The 17,399-nt window shown below is 42.9% G+C and overlaps 2 protein-coding genes across 7 annotated transcripts in view; one reads left to right on the top strand and one right to left on the bottom strand.

Annotated features, from left to right (window-relative positions):
- pak5 (p21 protein (Cdc42/Rac)-activated kinase 5) overlaps positions 1–4,205 on the top strand; it is a 61,581-nt gene extending 57,376 nt beyond the window's left edge. For all 5 annotated transcript variants that reach the window (XM_018743902.2, XM_018743901.2, XM_018743899.2 and 2 more), the window contains 3 exons: positions 1,383–1,508; positions 1,706–1,840; positions 3,153–4,205. In XM_018743902.2, coding sequence (XP_018599418.1) covers positions 1,383–1,508; positions 1,706–1,840; positions 3,153–3,308 — 417 coding nt within the window. In that variant the 3' untranslated portion in view covers positions 3,309–4,205. The remainder of the gene's footprint in view (positions 1–1,382; positions 1,509–1,705; positions 1,841–3,152) is intronic.
- A 4,239-nt stretch (positions 4,206–8,444) lies between these two features.
- On the bottom strand, positions 8,445–15,282 carry lamp5 (lysosomal associated membrane protein family member 5). 2 transcript variants are annotated; one of them, XM_018743498.2, is made up of 6 exons: positions 14,430–15,282; positions 14,037–14,209; positions 13,370–13,501; positions 13,056–13,209; positions 11,666–11,854; positions 8,445–9,310 (listed from the first exon to the last, which is right to left on the bottom strand). In XM_018743498.2, the coding sequence occupies exons 1-6, from the start codon at positions 14,485–14,487 to the stop codon at positions 9,135–9,137; spliced, it is 882 nt and encodes a 293-aa protein (XP_018599014.2). In that variant the 5' UTR covers positions 14,488–15,282; the 3' UTR covers positions 8,445–9,134. The 2 variants fall into 2 exon arrangements, with proteins under 2 accessions (XP_018599014.2, XP_018599015.2); XM_018743499.2 differs by having other exon boundaries at positions 8,448–9,310; positions 13,110–13,209.
- Between the last annotated feature and the right edge of the window lie 2,117 nt (positions 15,283–17,399).

Here is a 17,399-nt window from a genome sequence, read left to right as displayed (position 1 = left end):
CAATTGAGGGTAAGTACCTTGCTCAAGGGTGCTATAACTAGAGGTGAGCCTCAAACCTGTGACTTTTGGGTCCAAAAGCAGTAGCTCTAACCACTACGCTACAGAAATTATCCATATGGCTCATTGTAATCGCTGTTGATCCTCAGTAAAGTCTCTTATGCGCAAGGATTTCTTAATGGGAGCTGGCTACTGCAACAAAGTAGAGAGTACGGCCACACTGACTGCTTTCCTTTTCTTTGTGTCGCCTGTGCTGTGCAAAGTGTGTCTTTCACAGAGGTGATAGGCCCCGCCGTGGCTCTACGTGTATGGCATGTTTGCTACACTTATATGCTTCTAGAAGCATCAAGGTTTTAGCTATTTTTCATGAAAGACAAAGAAAATGTGTTACTTCATGCATTATTTCCCTCGTCATAGCCATCTTAGCTGAAGTTATGTTTTAACCGTTTCATTTTATTTAAGATATATTAAAATATTACAGTTACGTAAGTCTATTGCATGATCTCAGAGAGTAATTGCCATTCTTTGAAAGGTCTATAAATCTTTGCTGAGTCAGTTCTATTCCATATGCCTGAATTTAATATTGCAAAATGCCAAAGTTTGGCACATCAGGTCAGAGACTTCATTTGGATTTTTATGTATGCATATTTTACGATTGCATGCATGCATACAACCTGTTTTTGAATGAGGCCTCTGTTCAAGAAGAGCTGGTATGGGCAGGGTTCTTTGGAAGTCTCTCAGCAGTGACTGAAATTAATTTAGGAAAAAAAATGGTAAAACCAGAATTGAAAGAGTATTAACACTGAGTTAGCAAAATTATTTCTTTGTGAAAGAGACAACAATAATGTGTTTTTGAGCCTGATTTGATCATGTGAAGTGTACAGTCATGCAGAGCTCTTGAGAGAAAATGTGACAGAAGGTAATAAGACAAAATAACTGCGGCAATGCAATGTGCTTTAGTTATAATGTGACCGTCTGCAATAGAGGAGATCCTACAAACAGTAGTTAGATTGTATCCTGGATCACCAAAAAAATTTTAACTACTGCATTAAGGATTACAGAGTAGGTGCCCAGCTAGATGTAAAGCTTAATATAATAAAGAAGAAACTGCGGCAGTCCTAAGCAAAGTAGCTGTGTTATTGCTCTTGCTTTATTACACTTGAGTGAAGTATTCACCCTGAATTGCTGTGGTAAAAATGACCTATCTGTATAAGTGGATGAGTAATTGTAAGTAGCTAAGCACTAAGTCACTTTTGCAAAAAAAAAGCATCGGCTAGATTAGTTCATATTGTTGTTATTGCTATTACTGTAAATAATAATAATAATAATAAATTTCTTTTTTTTAAATCTGACTTTAATTGATATTTTGTCCTATGTTTCCGCAGATAAAACTGTCTGACTTTGGCTTCTGTGCCCAAGTGTCAAAGGAGGTTCCAAAGAGAAAGTCTTTGGTTGGCACTCCTTACTGGATGGCACCAGAAGTCATTTCCAGATTGCCATATGGTACAGAGGTAAGTATTTGCACCATCAGAAAATGTAGCACAAATAAAATGAAATGAAAAGTGTTTCCCACAAAGTATTGGTTTTGACAGACAGCAGACACAGGGCATTGCATTACTGTAGTAAAGGACAACTGAGCTGTCATATTTGTTGTTCAAAAAGCATGAAAAGCAGCAAAAATGGGGTTGTCTATTGGCACCATGTTCAGGTGGACATCTGGTCCTTGGGAATCATGGTAATTGAGATGGTGGATGGGGAGCCACCGTACTTCAATGAGCCACCCCTCCAAGCCATGAGGAGGATCCGGGACAACTTGCCGCCCCGGCTGAAAGAGTCACACAAGGTGAGGCTGTAGTCAGTGTGCCACATGTTCCTTTGGTTACTGGTCATTAGTGCAGATATACACTTCACCCTTTCAGCATCACTCTCCACCCACGAGATGTGATTTGATGTGAAGTAAGATTTAAGTTGGAGAAGGGGGTTCTGTCAAGAATGAGACTTCTCAGAGAACATAACACAGAGTTAAGCTTCTGGCTAAAACACAAAAGTTAGACTTGTTCATCACTAAACTTTTCTTGGTAATGCCATCATAACTGTAAAGTGTTGAATTTATTTTTACAAAAATTATTTTTACAGAAACATTTTGTAATAGTGTGGGGTGCGCGGTGGTGCAGCGGGTTTGGCCCGTGCCTGCTCTCTGGTGGGTCTGGAATTCGAGTCCCGCTTGGGGTGCCTTGTGACGGACTGGCATCCCATCCTGGGTGTGTCCCCTCCCCCTCCAGCCTTATGCCCTGTGTTGCCGAGTTAGGCTTTGGTTCGCTGCAACCCCGGTTGGGACACGCGGTCTCAATGTGTGTGCCTGCGTGTGCGCGCGTGTTCGTGTGCGCATTTTATAATAAAAGTAATTTTTTTTGTTTCATGAAGGTAAAATGGAAGGAATGGAAGGTAAAATAAAGAGCAAATTGTCACTTCCTTCCATTCCTGGAATAACACAAAAAAATCACAACATTGTTTGCTCATTCCATTATCTGTGAGTCCAGAAATCGAACACTTTCTCTAGTCCAGCCCTTACATCCGTCATTCCTTGTCAAAAGGCCACAGATATCGACTGCACAATGAAATTGCATCTTTTTAATTGAATTGAATTTTTTTTTAGTTTACTGAGGGATCAGCACAACAAGCATTTAAAGATTCACTGCAACTTGTCAAAACATACCGAGGTTTTAATGGCTGTATAGTTGCTAATAAGTATTTAAACAAAAACTGGCACCTTCAAACTAAATATACTGAAATGAAATTAAAAAAAAATTAAAATTCATGGTGCTATCCAAAATGTCAGGTTGAGCAAAAACACATACTAATATCTACCAGCATGAGCCAGCCATTCTATTTCTTGGAATAAAAAGGGACTGAAGATGTTGCACATGCAAAAACTGGACCTGTAGAACTGACATAAAGAAAACATCACCCAGATTGATGTAACTCGCACAAAAAGTTAGAGAGTTAAGTAGATAGGTGCACGCCGACCAAATGACGGCTGCTTTTCCTAAACCTCAGCGTAGCAATGGAGGATAATGTGCCTTGTGGGCGCTCCAAGCCCCGCCCCCTCTGCATTGACTCGGGACTGACTGTGCCGCACGGCGCTGTTTGTACAGGTGTCCTCTGTGCTGCGGGCCTTCCTGGACCTCATGCTGGTGAGGGAGCCCTCGCAGCGGGCTACAGCGCAGGAGCTCCTGCAGCATCCCTTCCTCAAGCTGTCGGGCCCCCCCTCGTGCATCGTACCCCTCATGAGGCACTACCGCCACCGCTGACTGACTGACTGAGTGGCAGGGCAGCGCCTCGCAGGCTGCGCTGGAAGTTCCCAACACTGACACCGTTACCGTGTTGTAGCTTAGGAAAAAGGTCAGCCTCTGTTTAAAAAACAACCTGCCATGAGATGCAGGCTACCTTGAAGTGAGTACTGACCCCAGTCTTTACCATGTAGATGTAAAGTAGAATCTGTGGGGTGACACTTAGGTACAGTTTTCTCTTTTAGGCAATACATTCTGATTACCTTGTACAGTGTGGTAGCCGCCGAGGAGAGAGGACACCGAGGGTGCGGTAAGACGCCTTTCAGCCAGACAGCGACGTTAACGGGACCCTGTGAATTGCCCGAATTGCTGCTCGCGACGAAGGGGCAGGATGCAGAGTGTTCACAAGCTACCCATTGAATTTTGCTTTTTTCTTGCAGTATAAAAATATTCTAATTTTCTCCTCTAACACTAATAGTGTTATGTATTTTAGATCAACTGTATTTTTTTCTGTACAGTTTTGATAACCTCCTGTATTTTGTTGTGATGTAACTATTGTGATATGGGCAGTATTAAATATAATTAAGATAGTTTCTGCAAAGATTTTTCCTACTATTTATAATCCAATTTTGATTAAGAAATGAAGAGCACCTAAATAAACCAACCCCTTACTGAAAGAAATACCAACCATAATATATTTATTATCATAAAACATTTGTAGACAGAATTTCCTGTCAGTGTGGAAAAAATGGTATTGGCAGAATTTTGTATGCTGTAAAGTTATTATTTATTTTTTGAATTGAAGATTTATTTTTCAGTAGTGTAGGCTTTTTTATTTATTTTATTTTCTAACTATCAGAAGACAGTGACATTAGTTATATCATACAAGCAATATTTATATCTTGTTTATCATTACATTTTTATTTAAAGTTAAAAACTTGAAATTCAGCTGGCAATTCAACATGGGCAGTGTAATCTAACACAAAAAAAATCACCTGTTAAAATGGGAAAATCTTTGCTTTTGCATAACAGACCTATTTATGCAAAGAACACCAATTACATTTAGCAATATTTACATAAGTATGTTTTTAAACAAACCCTAACAATTTAAAATATACTTACATTCATTACTGACATTTTTAAATAGCTGGGGATACTATATTCATGGAATCTTACTATGATAAGTTATATTCATCACTGATCATCTGTTGTTAGTTAACCCCCAGTTTTCTGACTTTATTTATATATCATTCATGGTGTTTTGTAAATATGAACACAATATCATGTTTGCTGCTGTCTAAACCTTGATGAATGTTCAAACTTGAATGACTCTTACTTAACTGTGGTGTTGCTTGTAGAGTGAAATTGCATGTTTGTATCAGTAAAGCTGGTTTTCAATTAAAAATATGGAAATCTGTAATATGGATATTTTGTCACAGGTCAACAGCCATTATTCTCTGTTAAGATGTCAGGCTGCATCTCATAGGGACCTATAATACAACACGTTGTACATTTTCTTCAGTATTCTGAGGTCAGTTTAAACTAAAACAGTTTTATAGTACTTGTATATATTTACCAGTAAGTGACCACAAAGTGATGATGCTTTGCACAGTATTCAAACATAGTAGTCAGTTGTACAATTTTAATATTTCTCCTCCATTTACACTCATTCCAACTACTGTTAGTGTAGACCAAGTCCTCATGTTACGAATTGAGTTACAAATTTTCAAAGGTAGACACTTTCCTCTTTACTTACCGTATTTGCACGCAGACAGAATAGGGATGGCTGGATTAATTTACTTGGCATCATACATTTACAGCTGGTGTCTGGCGCTTGTCAGTGTCTGTGATCAATAACAATATGACGAATGTTACACTTGTTTATGGGGCAAGTCAGTCAACATTCAGCCTTAACTGGGAGTTTGTTCAGACAACGTATTATTATTTTCAGTTGTTTAAAATTGGTTTTAATTTCAGTGTAGCTGAAAGTTAAAACTCATAACTTTCACTGAATATTTTTAAATGTATTATTTAATTTATTATGGTTACATTGGAGACTTTTACCGTACCTTTCCAACAAATTATGTGAGGTATGTTTCTATTATTAGGGTTGTATTGATTGCATAGATACGAAAGTAAACAAAGTCATATGATGATAAACGCTGGACGTTTAGTTTCAATTTAAAAGATACTACGACAAAAACCCACTTAAAGACTGACGTTTGGTCCACTGTGTTCCTGTCTCATGTCCTTTGTTTCTACGCTAGACTATGGAACACCGGGACCCTGCGTAAGACCAGTGGCTGCTGAAAATGGAATAAATAAAGCAGTTAAAGCGATTATTTAATTTATTATAGCCTTCTTTGAGGTTTTGCAGAACTTAGCCTGTGAATAAATCAAAAGGTGTCTGTGTTATCGGCCTTTTATTGGTTGTGACTTGTGGTCCTATTTCTTTTTGCAAGTTGAGGAACCAGTGCATGTTTAACCGTCACTGCAAAAATAGTCATGTTTTTTATTTGGTTTTTTTCCTTCATGAGAATTACACAAACGCTACTACTTCCTCTGGTACTCGTTGCAAACATGTCTGATCTGATTAGTTTGATACCTATGTTTGTTTTTCAGATGGTGTTAATGCAGTAACTGTGTCCCTTCCCTTGAAGCATCACAGCAGTACAAAGATCGTGATTCCTAGAAAATTTCGTTTCAGATAATCGTAGTGTTATTGTAACGTTCAGCGACTGCTACTTGAGGTCCTCCTTGGAAAGTTGGGATCATACAAAAATGCCAGTTACCAGTGGGAAGGCTGGGAAATACAGGTCCAGGTATGTTGGCTGACAAGTAACAAAGTATGAGTAATACTGCACATTACTGGATAGCAGTTCTGTCAGTCACGTTGCTTCTCCATCTCTTCTATTTACATCGGCAATTTCCTGGTACAAACAGAAGCTCTTCTACTTTGGATCCAATTCTGGAGAAACCGCCCCCCCCCATCCGTCATGTACAAATACAATATTTTCAGACACTGAATTAGATTTAGGGGGCGTGGTGGCGCAAGCGGGTTTCGCCAGGTCCTGCTTTCTGGCGGGTTTGGGGTTCAAGTTCTGCTTGGGATGCCTTGTGGCGGACTGGTGTCCCGTCCTGGGTGTGTTGTCCCCTCCCCCTCCATCCTTGCGCCCTGTGTTGCGGGGTTAGGCGCCGGCTCACCACGACCTTACTCAGGATAAGTGGCTTCAGACAGCGTGTGTGTGAATTAGATTTAAACTTAGGTTTAAAAACCAAACACTGATGAAAATAAACACTGGCACTATCTCAGGTCCAGACCACTTAGGGTTTGTGTGTTTTTCCTTCTATGAACGTAGAATTCAGCCTGTGTTTATATTAAGCTCTCAACTGCAAACACCCAGCAGCTCTCGCACGTAGGCTGGACTTTCTCTTAGGCCAGGAGGCAAGGAGTAGGAGTGAACTGGAATGGAGCATCGCCTCCCTAAGGTAGTAGCCACACGTCTGGTGGGTGTTATATTTACTCGGTGTACAGCAAAATCAATTATTAATGACATTATAGTCCACCTCCTATCACTAAGGAATAACTGTATACACTCACTCTCTTTCATTAACCGCCTGTCCTTGTCAGGGTCACAGTGGTCTGGGGCCTATCCTGGAATCACTGGGCACTAGCCTAGGAGGGGTACTCTGGATGGGGCACTAGTCCATCGCACATTACTGTACACAGTAGTACCTATTTGGAAGAGCAGTTTTCCCACACCACGTGTTATTTTGTTATCTGTCAGTAGTCCAGCGGTATACTGCGCACTTCTCTCTTTACATGTGTTGATGGTGGTAGTTCAGCTTGCTGCCTTTACCTTGACCGACAGTTTAATTTTTCTCTTGATCTATTTAACTCACTGCTTGGAATCCCCTTGTGCTGCAAGTCGATGTAGCTGAAGTCTGAGAGCCAAAGTGGCGCAGGTGTTTTTTTGTTTGGTTCCGCATCTCCATCAGTAAAAGCAGATGCATTAAGTGTATCGCAAAATGTAGGTAAGAATCGTTCATAAAATCGGACTATAATATTTTAAATTTTAAAAAGCGTAGACATTTAGTGGTCCATATATGTGAAAGTCTCCTCCGAATGGACCCCTAACACAAGCAATGTAGGTCATATCCTTGGGAAAAAGCCTGCTCGGGTTAGCGGTGTGGCTAATTTGTAAACCCTGAGTTTGTACCTTGAGCATTTTTCACTTACATTTACATTTATTCCTTTAGCAGACGCTTTTCTCCAAAGTGACGTACATCTCGTAGAAAACACAATGTGTGCATTGCATTAGGAGAAAGAGAGACTTGGATGCAGACGCGTGATTCTTTAACGCAGGCGAAGACGCATTGAGAAAAGATATTAGGCTTTTGCAAGCGGCCCAGAAAGGGAAGGTCTGCTGGCTGACCCAACATTATCACTTAGTTTGTTTTCAATTTAAAGTTTCTCACCATGAGAGAAGGCGTAGACAAGGGCTCTGATCAATAACCCTGCCTGCATTTTCTCCAGGAAACAGGCATCGTAACTTGGCTATTGATTTCTGTACGACTCGAGTCGCACTGATTGTAATCTACTCTTCTTTCTATCTGCGTTGAAGTGTTTGGCTGCAAACCCTTTAGTGCGCATCAATTTCAGCAATGAGTAAACCTCCGAACACACATTTATAGGACAAGAAATTGAATTAATCTTTCTTTTTTGACAGGTAATTCAGCTGTGTTAAACCTCTGGCGTGCTACTTGTGTGCAGAAAAAAAATTTATATGCAATAGCAGTTCACTACAGAGTCAAAGAATAACAAATTTCTACTCACCCTAACTGTGTAGACTGACTTGCTCCTCTTATTGTAACTATTGCTATTGTGTTCGCTGTATATTACTCAGCTGCAGTCCCTGCCCATACCTCATGAAACAAGGTCTGCAGTGGATGTACAGTAGACATACTGTATTTTGAACAAGTAACAATAAGAAGGTAAAGTTCACTTGGTTTTAACGTGAAAAGCAAACGACATTAAGCTCATACTCGATAAAATGGCCCATTTAATTCCCATCACAACACTGGGTTGAAGAGGTGGTGACTCTTACTTTATGGTAAGTACGTCATGAAACCGTGAGCCTTGCAGACAGTGCACTGATTATGCACTTTAAGGTATTATATCAAGAACTGCTGAAATATAAAAATATACCATGAGAAAATATGTTACATCAATACACGGGGCAGGTGTTGCATAATTTATTTCAAGGAACAGAATTCCACACATTAAAATGTATGTTCATTCTCTTGACTTTATGCATAGTAAATATATTTTGATACCTTTTTGGTCTCACATTTTTTACAGTCTTAAAATTTGTTTTTAACTCTCCTTTTGTACGCAATAAATTATTCAATATATCTCCGTAAATATAATTTTAACAAATCTGTCAGGTTGATACAGAACTTCATTTAGTTTTATGTACTATAGATTTAATTACATTTTCCTATATATACACATTCAGATTCAACTATATAACAAATGAAATTGTAATGATAGCCCAGATAAATGTAAAGAACTGTCATTTATGTGCCTTTTTTATTTTGTACACACTTGTATACCAAATAACACTGTTCACTTTCAGTGCTGAACACAGCATTCACAACAAAGTTCCAGCCTGATGAGAGCAAAGTCTAACAATTTTAATTGAGCCTTTTTAAAATGACCAAGAACACAGACGAACAGAAAGGGCGGACTTGAAACGAAACTTGATTTGCGACCATACAAAAACGTAATGCTCAAGCGTACTGCAATGGCAGGTTGCAGTCAGCGAAATCAGGTGCTGAGCATCCTTACATGTTCTTGTACATAGATCGGTCCCTGGGAAGCTGTGGTTGGTGAGCCGTCATTTTCTGATGAAGGTGGTACACAGAGAGAGTAATGACTATGATTAGTCCCAAGATGAGGCCCAAAATCAGGGGCAATGTCTCCTCCAACTGCTCTCTCTGATCAGTAATGCATTTATAGGCTGCAAATAGGATTTAAAAAAAAAAAAAAAAAAAATCACATTACAACCAGCAAATATAAAAACGAATCATTACAACCAGTAAACGGTAGAATTCCCACAGGGTTCTAAGTTCCTGGGGATATGTGAAATAAATGCCCTTACACTACACAACATGACACATTTAAGTGGGTGCAAGAATCTGCTGCAACATCCAAAATACTTTCATCAGGAACTTGCTTCAAAAAACATGTCAACTAAATACATAAATGTAATGCGCATCTAAATGATCCAGAGGTACAGAGAAGGGGAGCACATGGTTATACTATAGTACAAGGCACTAATGCTACAAGATAAACGCTGTTCTTCACCAGCATGTTTATTCGACAGCACTCAATTTTCTGCACGAATTTTGATCGTGAACAAAAGCGGTCGCTTGTTAGAATGTGATCCATATTCTGTAGAGCAGGTGCTTCGATAAGGACGCGTTACTACGAAGCACTAGTGCTCCAGTTCCCCGCATTTCTAAGCAGCCTAGGGCACCAAGATCCAAACTCATTCATGTGTGACTGATGTCATCGTTTGCCTCGTGAGTTTAACACAGCGTTAACACACTCTTCTGTCATCCTACCATATGTGCTAAGATATTCCATCTATATACTGCTTATTATTAGCCATCATTGTTGGATTGATTTTATACAAAAGTCCAGAACCTTTTATTCAATGTCATTTACAGCTGAAGTGATGTTATTTTACACTGGAAAATGGCATACAGTAAAACCCTTCTGGACCCAACTAGTAGATCTGCATTGTTGTTAGGCTGTTGAAGTCCAAATTTTACAGTGGGGAAAATTAATTTTTATTTATTATTATTTCACACAACAGGAATGGCTATAAAAATGTAATGACCTTACAGCACCTGAGCAAAGCAGGGAAAGCACTCATGGGACAGCTGGCAACGCAGTGGGTACAGTTACTGCCTTCGGATCCAAAAGTTGCAGGTTTGATTCCCCGCCTCTGGCTGTAATACCCTTGACCAAGGTACTTACCCTAAGAATTTATCCACTACAATTACCCACTTGCAAAAATGGGTAAATTATTGTAAGCTTGTAACTATAATAATTATAGCCTTAACATTGTAAGCTGCTTTGGAGAAAAGCATCAGCTAAATGAATAAATGTAAACCAAGAAAGATGGTTAAGGTGAAGCCTCACCAAAGCAAGTCACTGTCACTGCTCTTAATCATACAGACTAAGATGCCAAAGCAGAAATGGAGCATCTGTCAAAATTAAAAGCACACTTTGATATGAATTGAATTCAATCAAGGGGGTGAATATCTTCCAGGCAGATATTTTGCTATTTAGACCTTTATGGGGCTTTTTAAACTACTTGATTCAGATAACTAAATGGTTCTGCATAACTACAATTTTGTTATACCACCAGGGTTTCAACTGATTGGCAAACACTTCTGTTGCTTTTATGTGGCTTATATTCATCATACCCCAAGCATTACCCAAAAACACAGGTTGTGAAATTTTAAATCTTAAAATTTAAATTAAAAAAACTGTGCGGTGTATAGAGGTTTTTGTCATGGTGGGGTAAGACAGAACATAGAATGTAATTGCAAAAAAACTGATAAAATGTAATTCCATACAACAGACCATTTAAATCTCAAGTATCTCAATATTCTTACCTATTCACATTGTAGTGATATCAAGTGAAGTCTCAAATTTGTTGCTTGGTTTTTAGTTGCTCTGTGTACTTCAGATTTTCCTCATTTGTATCACTGAAATATTTATTTTACAACGCGTTCATTAAAAGTAGCCGTAATGATGTCTGAACTGAAAGATGGCTTTTACGTAAACAGATTTTCTATCTAACAAATTTTTAAAAATTAAGAGCAAAAATCACACCCCAAAAAATCCGCCACACAAAAACAGTTCATGTTAATAAAAGCTAATTTTAAACAATTTAAAATTATTTACTTCTATTCCAAATTTTTATCAGTACAGTACTGGGTTAACAGTGTTTGTGAGAAAAGGCTCTTGTTTTTCCAGGAAGGCAGTCTTTTAAAACCTTTTCGCCAGAACTGAGCGTTCAGCATGTTCCACTTCCATGTTGGGGTTCATTAGTGTGACCCTGTTATGGAGATGCCACCCACTGGGATGCTTATTGGTGTAAAACAAGATTAATGGATCAAATCGCCCTCCCTGAACGTGACGATGCAGTGACGCGAGGTTATGATCTACACATCGGACAGTACGTTCATTCGAACGTTTTCGCCGCGAGGAGCGCCCTGGCAGTACTAGCTACCCACAGCTCACTAGGTCACGGAGGCCTCGACCGGAGGGCTCGGAGGTGTCGAGTTCACAAGGTTACCTTCACTGAACATGAAGTCGCTCTTGATGTCAAAAGGCTGCATCTGAATGTCGGCCATGGAGACGGTGACTCCCTTCTGGTGGTCGCTGGAAATGAGGGTCAACGTCTGGGTGGCCATGCACTCGTAGGATCGGCCCGCCGGGGTCACCAGAGCAGAGAGACGATGAGAGCTGGCAGTGTGTTTCCCCGCTGCAAACACACACACCGTGCGGTGAGCACGGAAGAGAGATGAACGCCTTGGTCTTCCAATGATCGAGTAACAAACAAGACGTTTCGTCGTGTTTCAGAGATTCTCAGCGCAGGACCCAGAACACACAACACCGCAGCTGCACCAACACGCCAGCAATACACAGCCACCTTTTCACGGCCTCACGCTTTTGTGTTGGGAAGAGCAAGAAAACAAAGTGACCGCGGTTTCACTTGGGAGCCACACAAGTTTTCAGTGCATTTTCCTCTTACGCACCTTCAGTTAAATGTGTGAAGTATACAATCAGGCTTACAAAACAGGAATTATTTAGACTCTACAAACATGATATTTCAGCAAAATGTGAAGTGAAGCCAGTATTAACTGCAAGAGCAGTTTCTTTCTATATGAACATTGGGAATAATAGTGTTTCAGAGCCGGTGTGTGTGTGTGTGTGTGTGTGTGTGTGTGTGTGTACTTGCAAAGAAGGACGTGTGAATCTGTGAAAGGTAGATAATTCCGGGCTACCAAACACTGACAGAATGTCGCACTGACTCTGCTGAAAAATGCCTAAATTATTTTTAATTTCTACAATTCTTCTGTACCCGTTTTGCCGGATTTTGACGGTGCGAATGCGACATAAACACATAAAAATATTACCGCTTTTTACAGATGTGTCCAGTGCAATAATTAGCGGATAATTTATCCATCCAGATACAGATTTTTTTGTATAATTAAAATGTACTACGGCAGTTTGACAATATATAATACTGACTGTTATACAATATAAAATGTGCACTTTTTATTTACTTTTCAAATATATACATTTAACGTATTCATTTCGTTAACATTTTTCATGAGAAAAAAGGTGGATAAATTAGTTTACTGCAAAATTCTGGCCGAAAAAAACGATGGAGCCAAATGCGGTTTTTCTTACAATATAATTCAGTAACAGCAGGTCTAATTTCTGTGAAATTTAAAAGTAGTTAAACTAGTAACTGGCGTTTGGTTTGGTAATTCTCGTTCATTTCCATTTCTGTAGTCTTGGAAGGAGCGAAACGGGGAAATTGCGGTCATGAAACAAAACAAAAGGTAGGAGAAAGAGAGGAGAAGGGAGAAGAGAAAAGAGAAAGAGGAGAAAAGAGAAAGAGGAGAAAAGAGAAAGAGGAGAAGGGAGACGCCGGGCAGCTCGAACGCTACACGCACTGACTCGCGCTGTTACGGCGCCCGTCGGCGGTCGAGGAGACGCGTCCCACTCACGGTTGTACGCGTTGATGAAGTGCGTCGTTTCTGAAGTGTCGTAAACAAACTGCATCTTACTGATCTTCCAGACTTCATTTCCCTTTGAGTCGTGCACCTCCTAAAGTAGAAAAGACGAACACATGACCGCTTCGCTTCGTTCTCCCGCCGCAGTGCCAGCAGTTTGCGGGGGCGCTCCGCCCGCCGCGTCCGAACTGAGCCGCGACGCTGTCGCTTCCTGTAGTTCTGTGTGTGTGTGTGTGTGTGTGTGTAGAACCCACCTTGAGGAAGAAGAGGCGAAACGTGTAGGCGTCGTTGGACCACGACACGCGCAGCTCGGCTTCGCTGGAGCCGCATCGGCCCTCGATCTGCGCGCCGCGGGGCAGCGAGATGGACGCCTGTTCCGTGATGAGCTGCGGGGTCCACATCATGAGTGTCCAGTTAGTGTTCTGGAGCGCACAGAGCTTTCCCAGTGCTGCATAACCAGCCTCACATCACCTCGACTACTGACACAGCTCGTTGTCACCCTATCACTTCATCCCACTAGAGCCTGGTGGGGGTTCGAACTAACAACAAGCCGGTGCAGGTCTAATGACCCGACTGCGTGCTGCAGCCGCTGCGCGAAACACCCTGCATGGTAACTGCTCGTGCGCTTCACGACGGACGTGTACCATGCAGAGAGGTCGTGACCGAGTCGAGGCAGCAGTCGCGCAGTACTGTACCTGTGTGATACAGTGTGTGTGTGTGTCTTTCAGAAATGACAGAAACACGCAGTGTATGATAACAAATGCAAGTTGTTCCACTACACGCATTATGAAATACTCAAGAGGAAAAAAATCTTCTATTATTTGTAGCGAATATATAGTATTATAAGCGAAGCGCTCCGCCGGATCAGAGCTACTAACTGTGTTGTTAACTAAATGTAATAAAGTGGAGGGTCGTACATACGTCTATGCCGTTCAGCGCGAGGACGTCGTAAGGAACAGTGAATCTGACCGCAAACTCCGCCATGAGGCACGTTGTTCCGTTCTCCCGAACCACGAATATGTCTTTGTCCGGGTTCGGGGACAGTCCGGAGAGGTTCTCCACCTCCTGCTCCGCGAGGGTCCGAGCGGCGGCAGCTGGGGAAGAAAGAGCGCAAAGAAGCAGCACGAGCCGAGCGCGCAGTTCAGTGAGTGTGTGCAGCGATGACAGTGAATGGAAAAGTTCATCTTCCATCACACTGGTAGTGACTAAGTAAGCGCAGATGCCGACCCCGATGCCCGAATTGTATGGAAAGGCGCTTCTGGTCTCACCTCGGCGTGGAGAAAGAAGAAGCGCAAGGAAGGAGACACGACTTACTCAAAAGGCAGAGCAGAAGTGGCCCGAGGTCCGAGCTCTTGAATCGGATCCGCTTCATCTTTCAGCGCGTGTCGGACCCGAGACCCGGACGGGACTCCTCGCTGGTGCTGGTCTCTGGAACAATGAGGGGATGGATTCCGCTCCCCGCGGAGAAGTGAGACCCCCCAGCAGTGCGAATGCAGCACACGCACGTAGTCGTAGAGCTGTGTACGACAGAGGCGCGGTCCAGATTCCAGCCTACATGTGCGCCGCTTATTTCTTGGTTTTATTGCTTCACTTTATTTTATTTCAAAGGCAAGTGAAGGGACGGCTCCTCCTGTCTTCGAAAAGAGAGACGCGGAAGCAGGACAGGTACTGAGGTAGCTCCGAGCGGATACGAACCCGCAGACGCAGGAGGAAGTTCGCAGCTGGTCTCGGTGTGGCCCCGCAGTGCCGCGTCCCCATGCAGGTTGCAGGTGCAGCTGCGGCGACTCGTGTGCGCCGACTGCGTGACAGCTCGCGCTCGCGCTCGTGCTCGCGATGCGGCGCCCCAGAAGTGCGGGACGAGTGGCGTGGAGGCAGACGGGCTCGATCTTGCCCAACGTGACGGTGGGAGCGACGCCCGCCTTTTTGCTCCGCCGCTCTGTTATTGTAGCGCGCGCTACAGGGGTGTCTCAGCAAGCAAAAACACCCACTCGATTTCCTCTCGCAGCAACTCTGGGCTAATCCTGTAGTACAAGTGCCCGTATCATTTCTACCTCCACAGCAAACGGTAAACTAACTTCAGAGAGTCGTGATCGCTTCTTTATCGCTGGTTATCCGTCGAAAGAAGCTGGATCTGAACCCTCACGTCGGCCTTGCAGCTCCCCTTGAATCCCGATCGCACCAATTTTGGGGAGGGGGGGGGGGGGTGTACCTGTCAGTGTTACTCCGCTTAAAAGAGCGAATGTGGCCGTACGGCGGAGCCCGAGTGGAACCCCTGCGATCTCGGGCTGCGGTGTCATAGAATCGGCGCTCGCCTCGTGCTCACAGGTTCAGTCCACGAGCCTTACCTACCTAAAAAGTGGTGTACTGTCGCTCGAAATCCCTTTGTTTCCTCGAGCTTTTTGTAACAATAACACAGTGCTTTTAACAAACATGATATTGGAATCGTTGTAAATTACTGCACACACACAGAACCGCTATGCACTCTCTCGTACTGGTGTGTAAATAATAATAGTGACGGAAATAGAGAACAGGCATCAACTGCGATGGTTGGGGGGGGTTGGGGAGGGAGTCCGGAAGGCCAGATGTGCCCCAGTGTTTGTGCATAACTGCACTGAGTCTGTGACTGAGCACTACTGCTGTTTTTGCTCTCCCGCGCCTGAAAAGTTGACGCACCGCTGGCGGGGGCGTCATGATTCACCGCGAAAAAAAATGCCGAGTCCGCCGTGTGTATTGCGCGTCGGGTGCGCGTGCACTCACACCGTGTTACCGGGTGCCACAGATGTTTCACAATATATTGTGTTAAGCTTTACTCTCCTTGGCTCATGCGTCGAATGCTTTGACGCACACCTTCGTGCGGCTTCCACGTTTCTGAAGTTACCTCAGGACACAAGCTGTAGCAGTCCAGCCTCGCGCCGGTCCAGCCTCGCGCCTGCGCTTCCGGGAGAGGCTGCGGAGCACGGCGAGAGCGAGCGAGTGACACAATGAATGGAGCAGAATGGGAGAAGTCAAGTTCCGTGTGGAAGTATCCGAGAAATTTTTGGCAATACAGTAGTAGCAGTTTTCAGGTCCTTGTTTTACATTGCTCTTTACACAGGTGAGGTATGTTGTGAAGTGAAGGTCACGCTGGCTCTTCAGCACCCTGTCTTTTTCCATATCAGGCTTCTGCTCCATGGTTCGAGTTCACTGAGGACGTCTCTGACCTTTGAGAGCCTACAGATCAGGAACCCGTGGGAAGGTGGAGGGTTGTAGCTTTCTGCTCTCCAGGACTCGGGAAGCCACTGGTACTATCGGGCAACTCAGCGCGGCCGGCGGTACATAGTTCAGCATCGTTTTACCGCAGGACCCAGTGAAAGACCAGGCATTGCTGGAAAGTATTTATCCGATGGCAAGGTCAGAACGCGTGTGCTGGTTCACGCTTTCTTGGCCAGCTTTGTTTCTGGAAACCCAGCAAAAAACATTATCAAATGGGCTCTGCAGTAGGTTCACCATCGAGGTTTCAGTCCTGTGTTCTGTGCGTCTATCATCTGGCCGTGCTGAACCGCAACACAAACTGCGGCATCGGCGCTTCTGGCTAAAGGTGGTAGATGGAAGCAGTCCATCTTCTCGACTTGGTTCATTGTCCCGATTATGGAATGGGCTTTACCATAAATGATAGGTGGTTTTGAATTGAGAACCTCTCTCAAACTCTTCTGTAAAATCCATAAGTTGTACTAAAACCTGTCCCCTACCTATATTTCCTGCAGGACAGCTCTCATCGTCCATCCTTTCATCACGTTTCTCCCTTTGACAAAAGCCACTTTTTCACTTTATTTGCTTGTAATGGTGAAGCAGACAAGTCTTCCTTCACATGATGGCCTAAGTGAGGGTTTTGCTGTTCACTTCTCGGTATACCACAGCCATCATGATTTTTCATGTTTTACTTTAGCTCATTTTGTCAATGTGATACTTGACAACTTCTGCTGTTTAGTTCTCCGCTTTGTTTTGTGCCGTCACCGAGTACGTATTAGCGTAGTGTTTCCTGTACGTGCACCGTCATTCTAACACAACCAGGTCAGCAGGAGGCCTGGCGGTTACGGAGTTTTGAACTTTGAAGATGCCTAGTTCAAATTCCCACTCCGCTCTTACGAGCTCCATAAAGCTACTCATGCTAAATTTCTCCAGGAGGAATTCCCTGCTTTATCACTGAGTAAATCATTTTAAAGTTGACTATCTAACACTGTAATTTACCTTGGACAAGGGTGTCATGTAGGTGATGATAACGACCTTCAGTTCATCCACTCCCTC

This window comes from Scleropages formosus, chromosome 1, assembly GCF_900964775.1.
Source record: "Scleropages formosus chromosome 1, fSclFor1.1, whole genome shotgun sequence".
Taxonomy (NCBI): Eukaryota; Metazoa; Chordata; class Actinopteri; order Osteoglossiformes; family Osteoglossidae; genus Scleropages; species Scleropages formosus.
Note: the sequence above shows the minus strand (reverse complement) of the source record. Positions and strands in the feature narration are given on the sequence as shown.

Excerpts from the sequence above, each read along its gene's own strand:
- lamp5 (XM_018743498.2), bottom strand. The coding sequence starts at position 14,487 with ATGAAGCGGATCCGATTCAAGAGCTCGGACCTCGGGCCACTTCTGCTC. Across the intron at positions 14,210-14,429 it reads ACTTCTGCTCTGCCTTTTGA|CTGCCGCCGCTCGGACCCTC; the intron begins GTAAGTCGTGTC and ends TTTCTTCCCCAG. Across the intron at positions 9,311-11,665 it reads CGACTTCATGTTCAGTGAAG|CCTATAAATGCATTACTGAT; the intron begins GTAACCTTGTGA and ends TCCTATTTGCAG.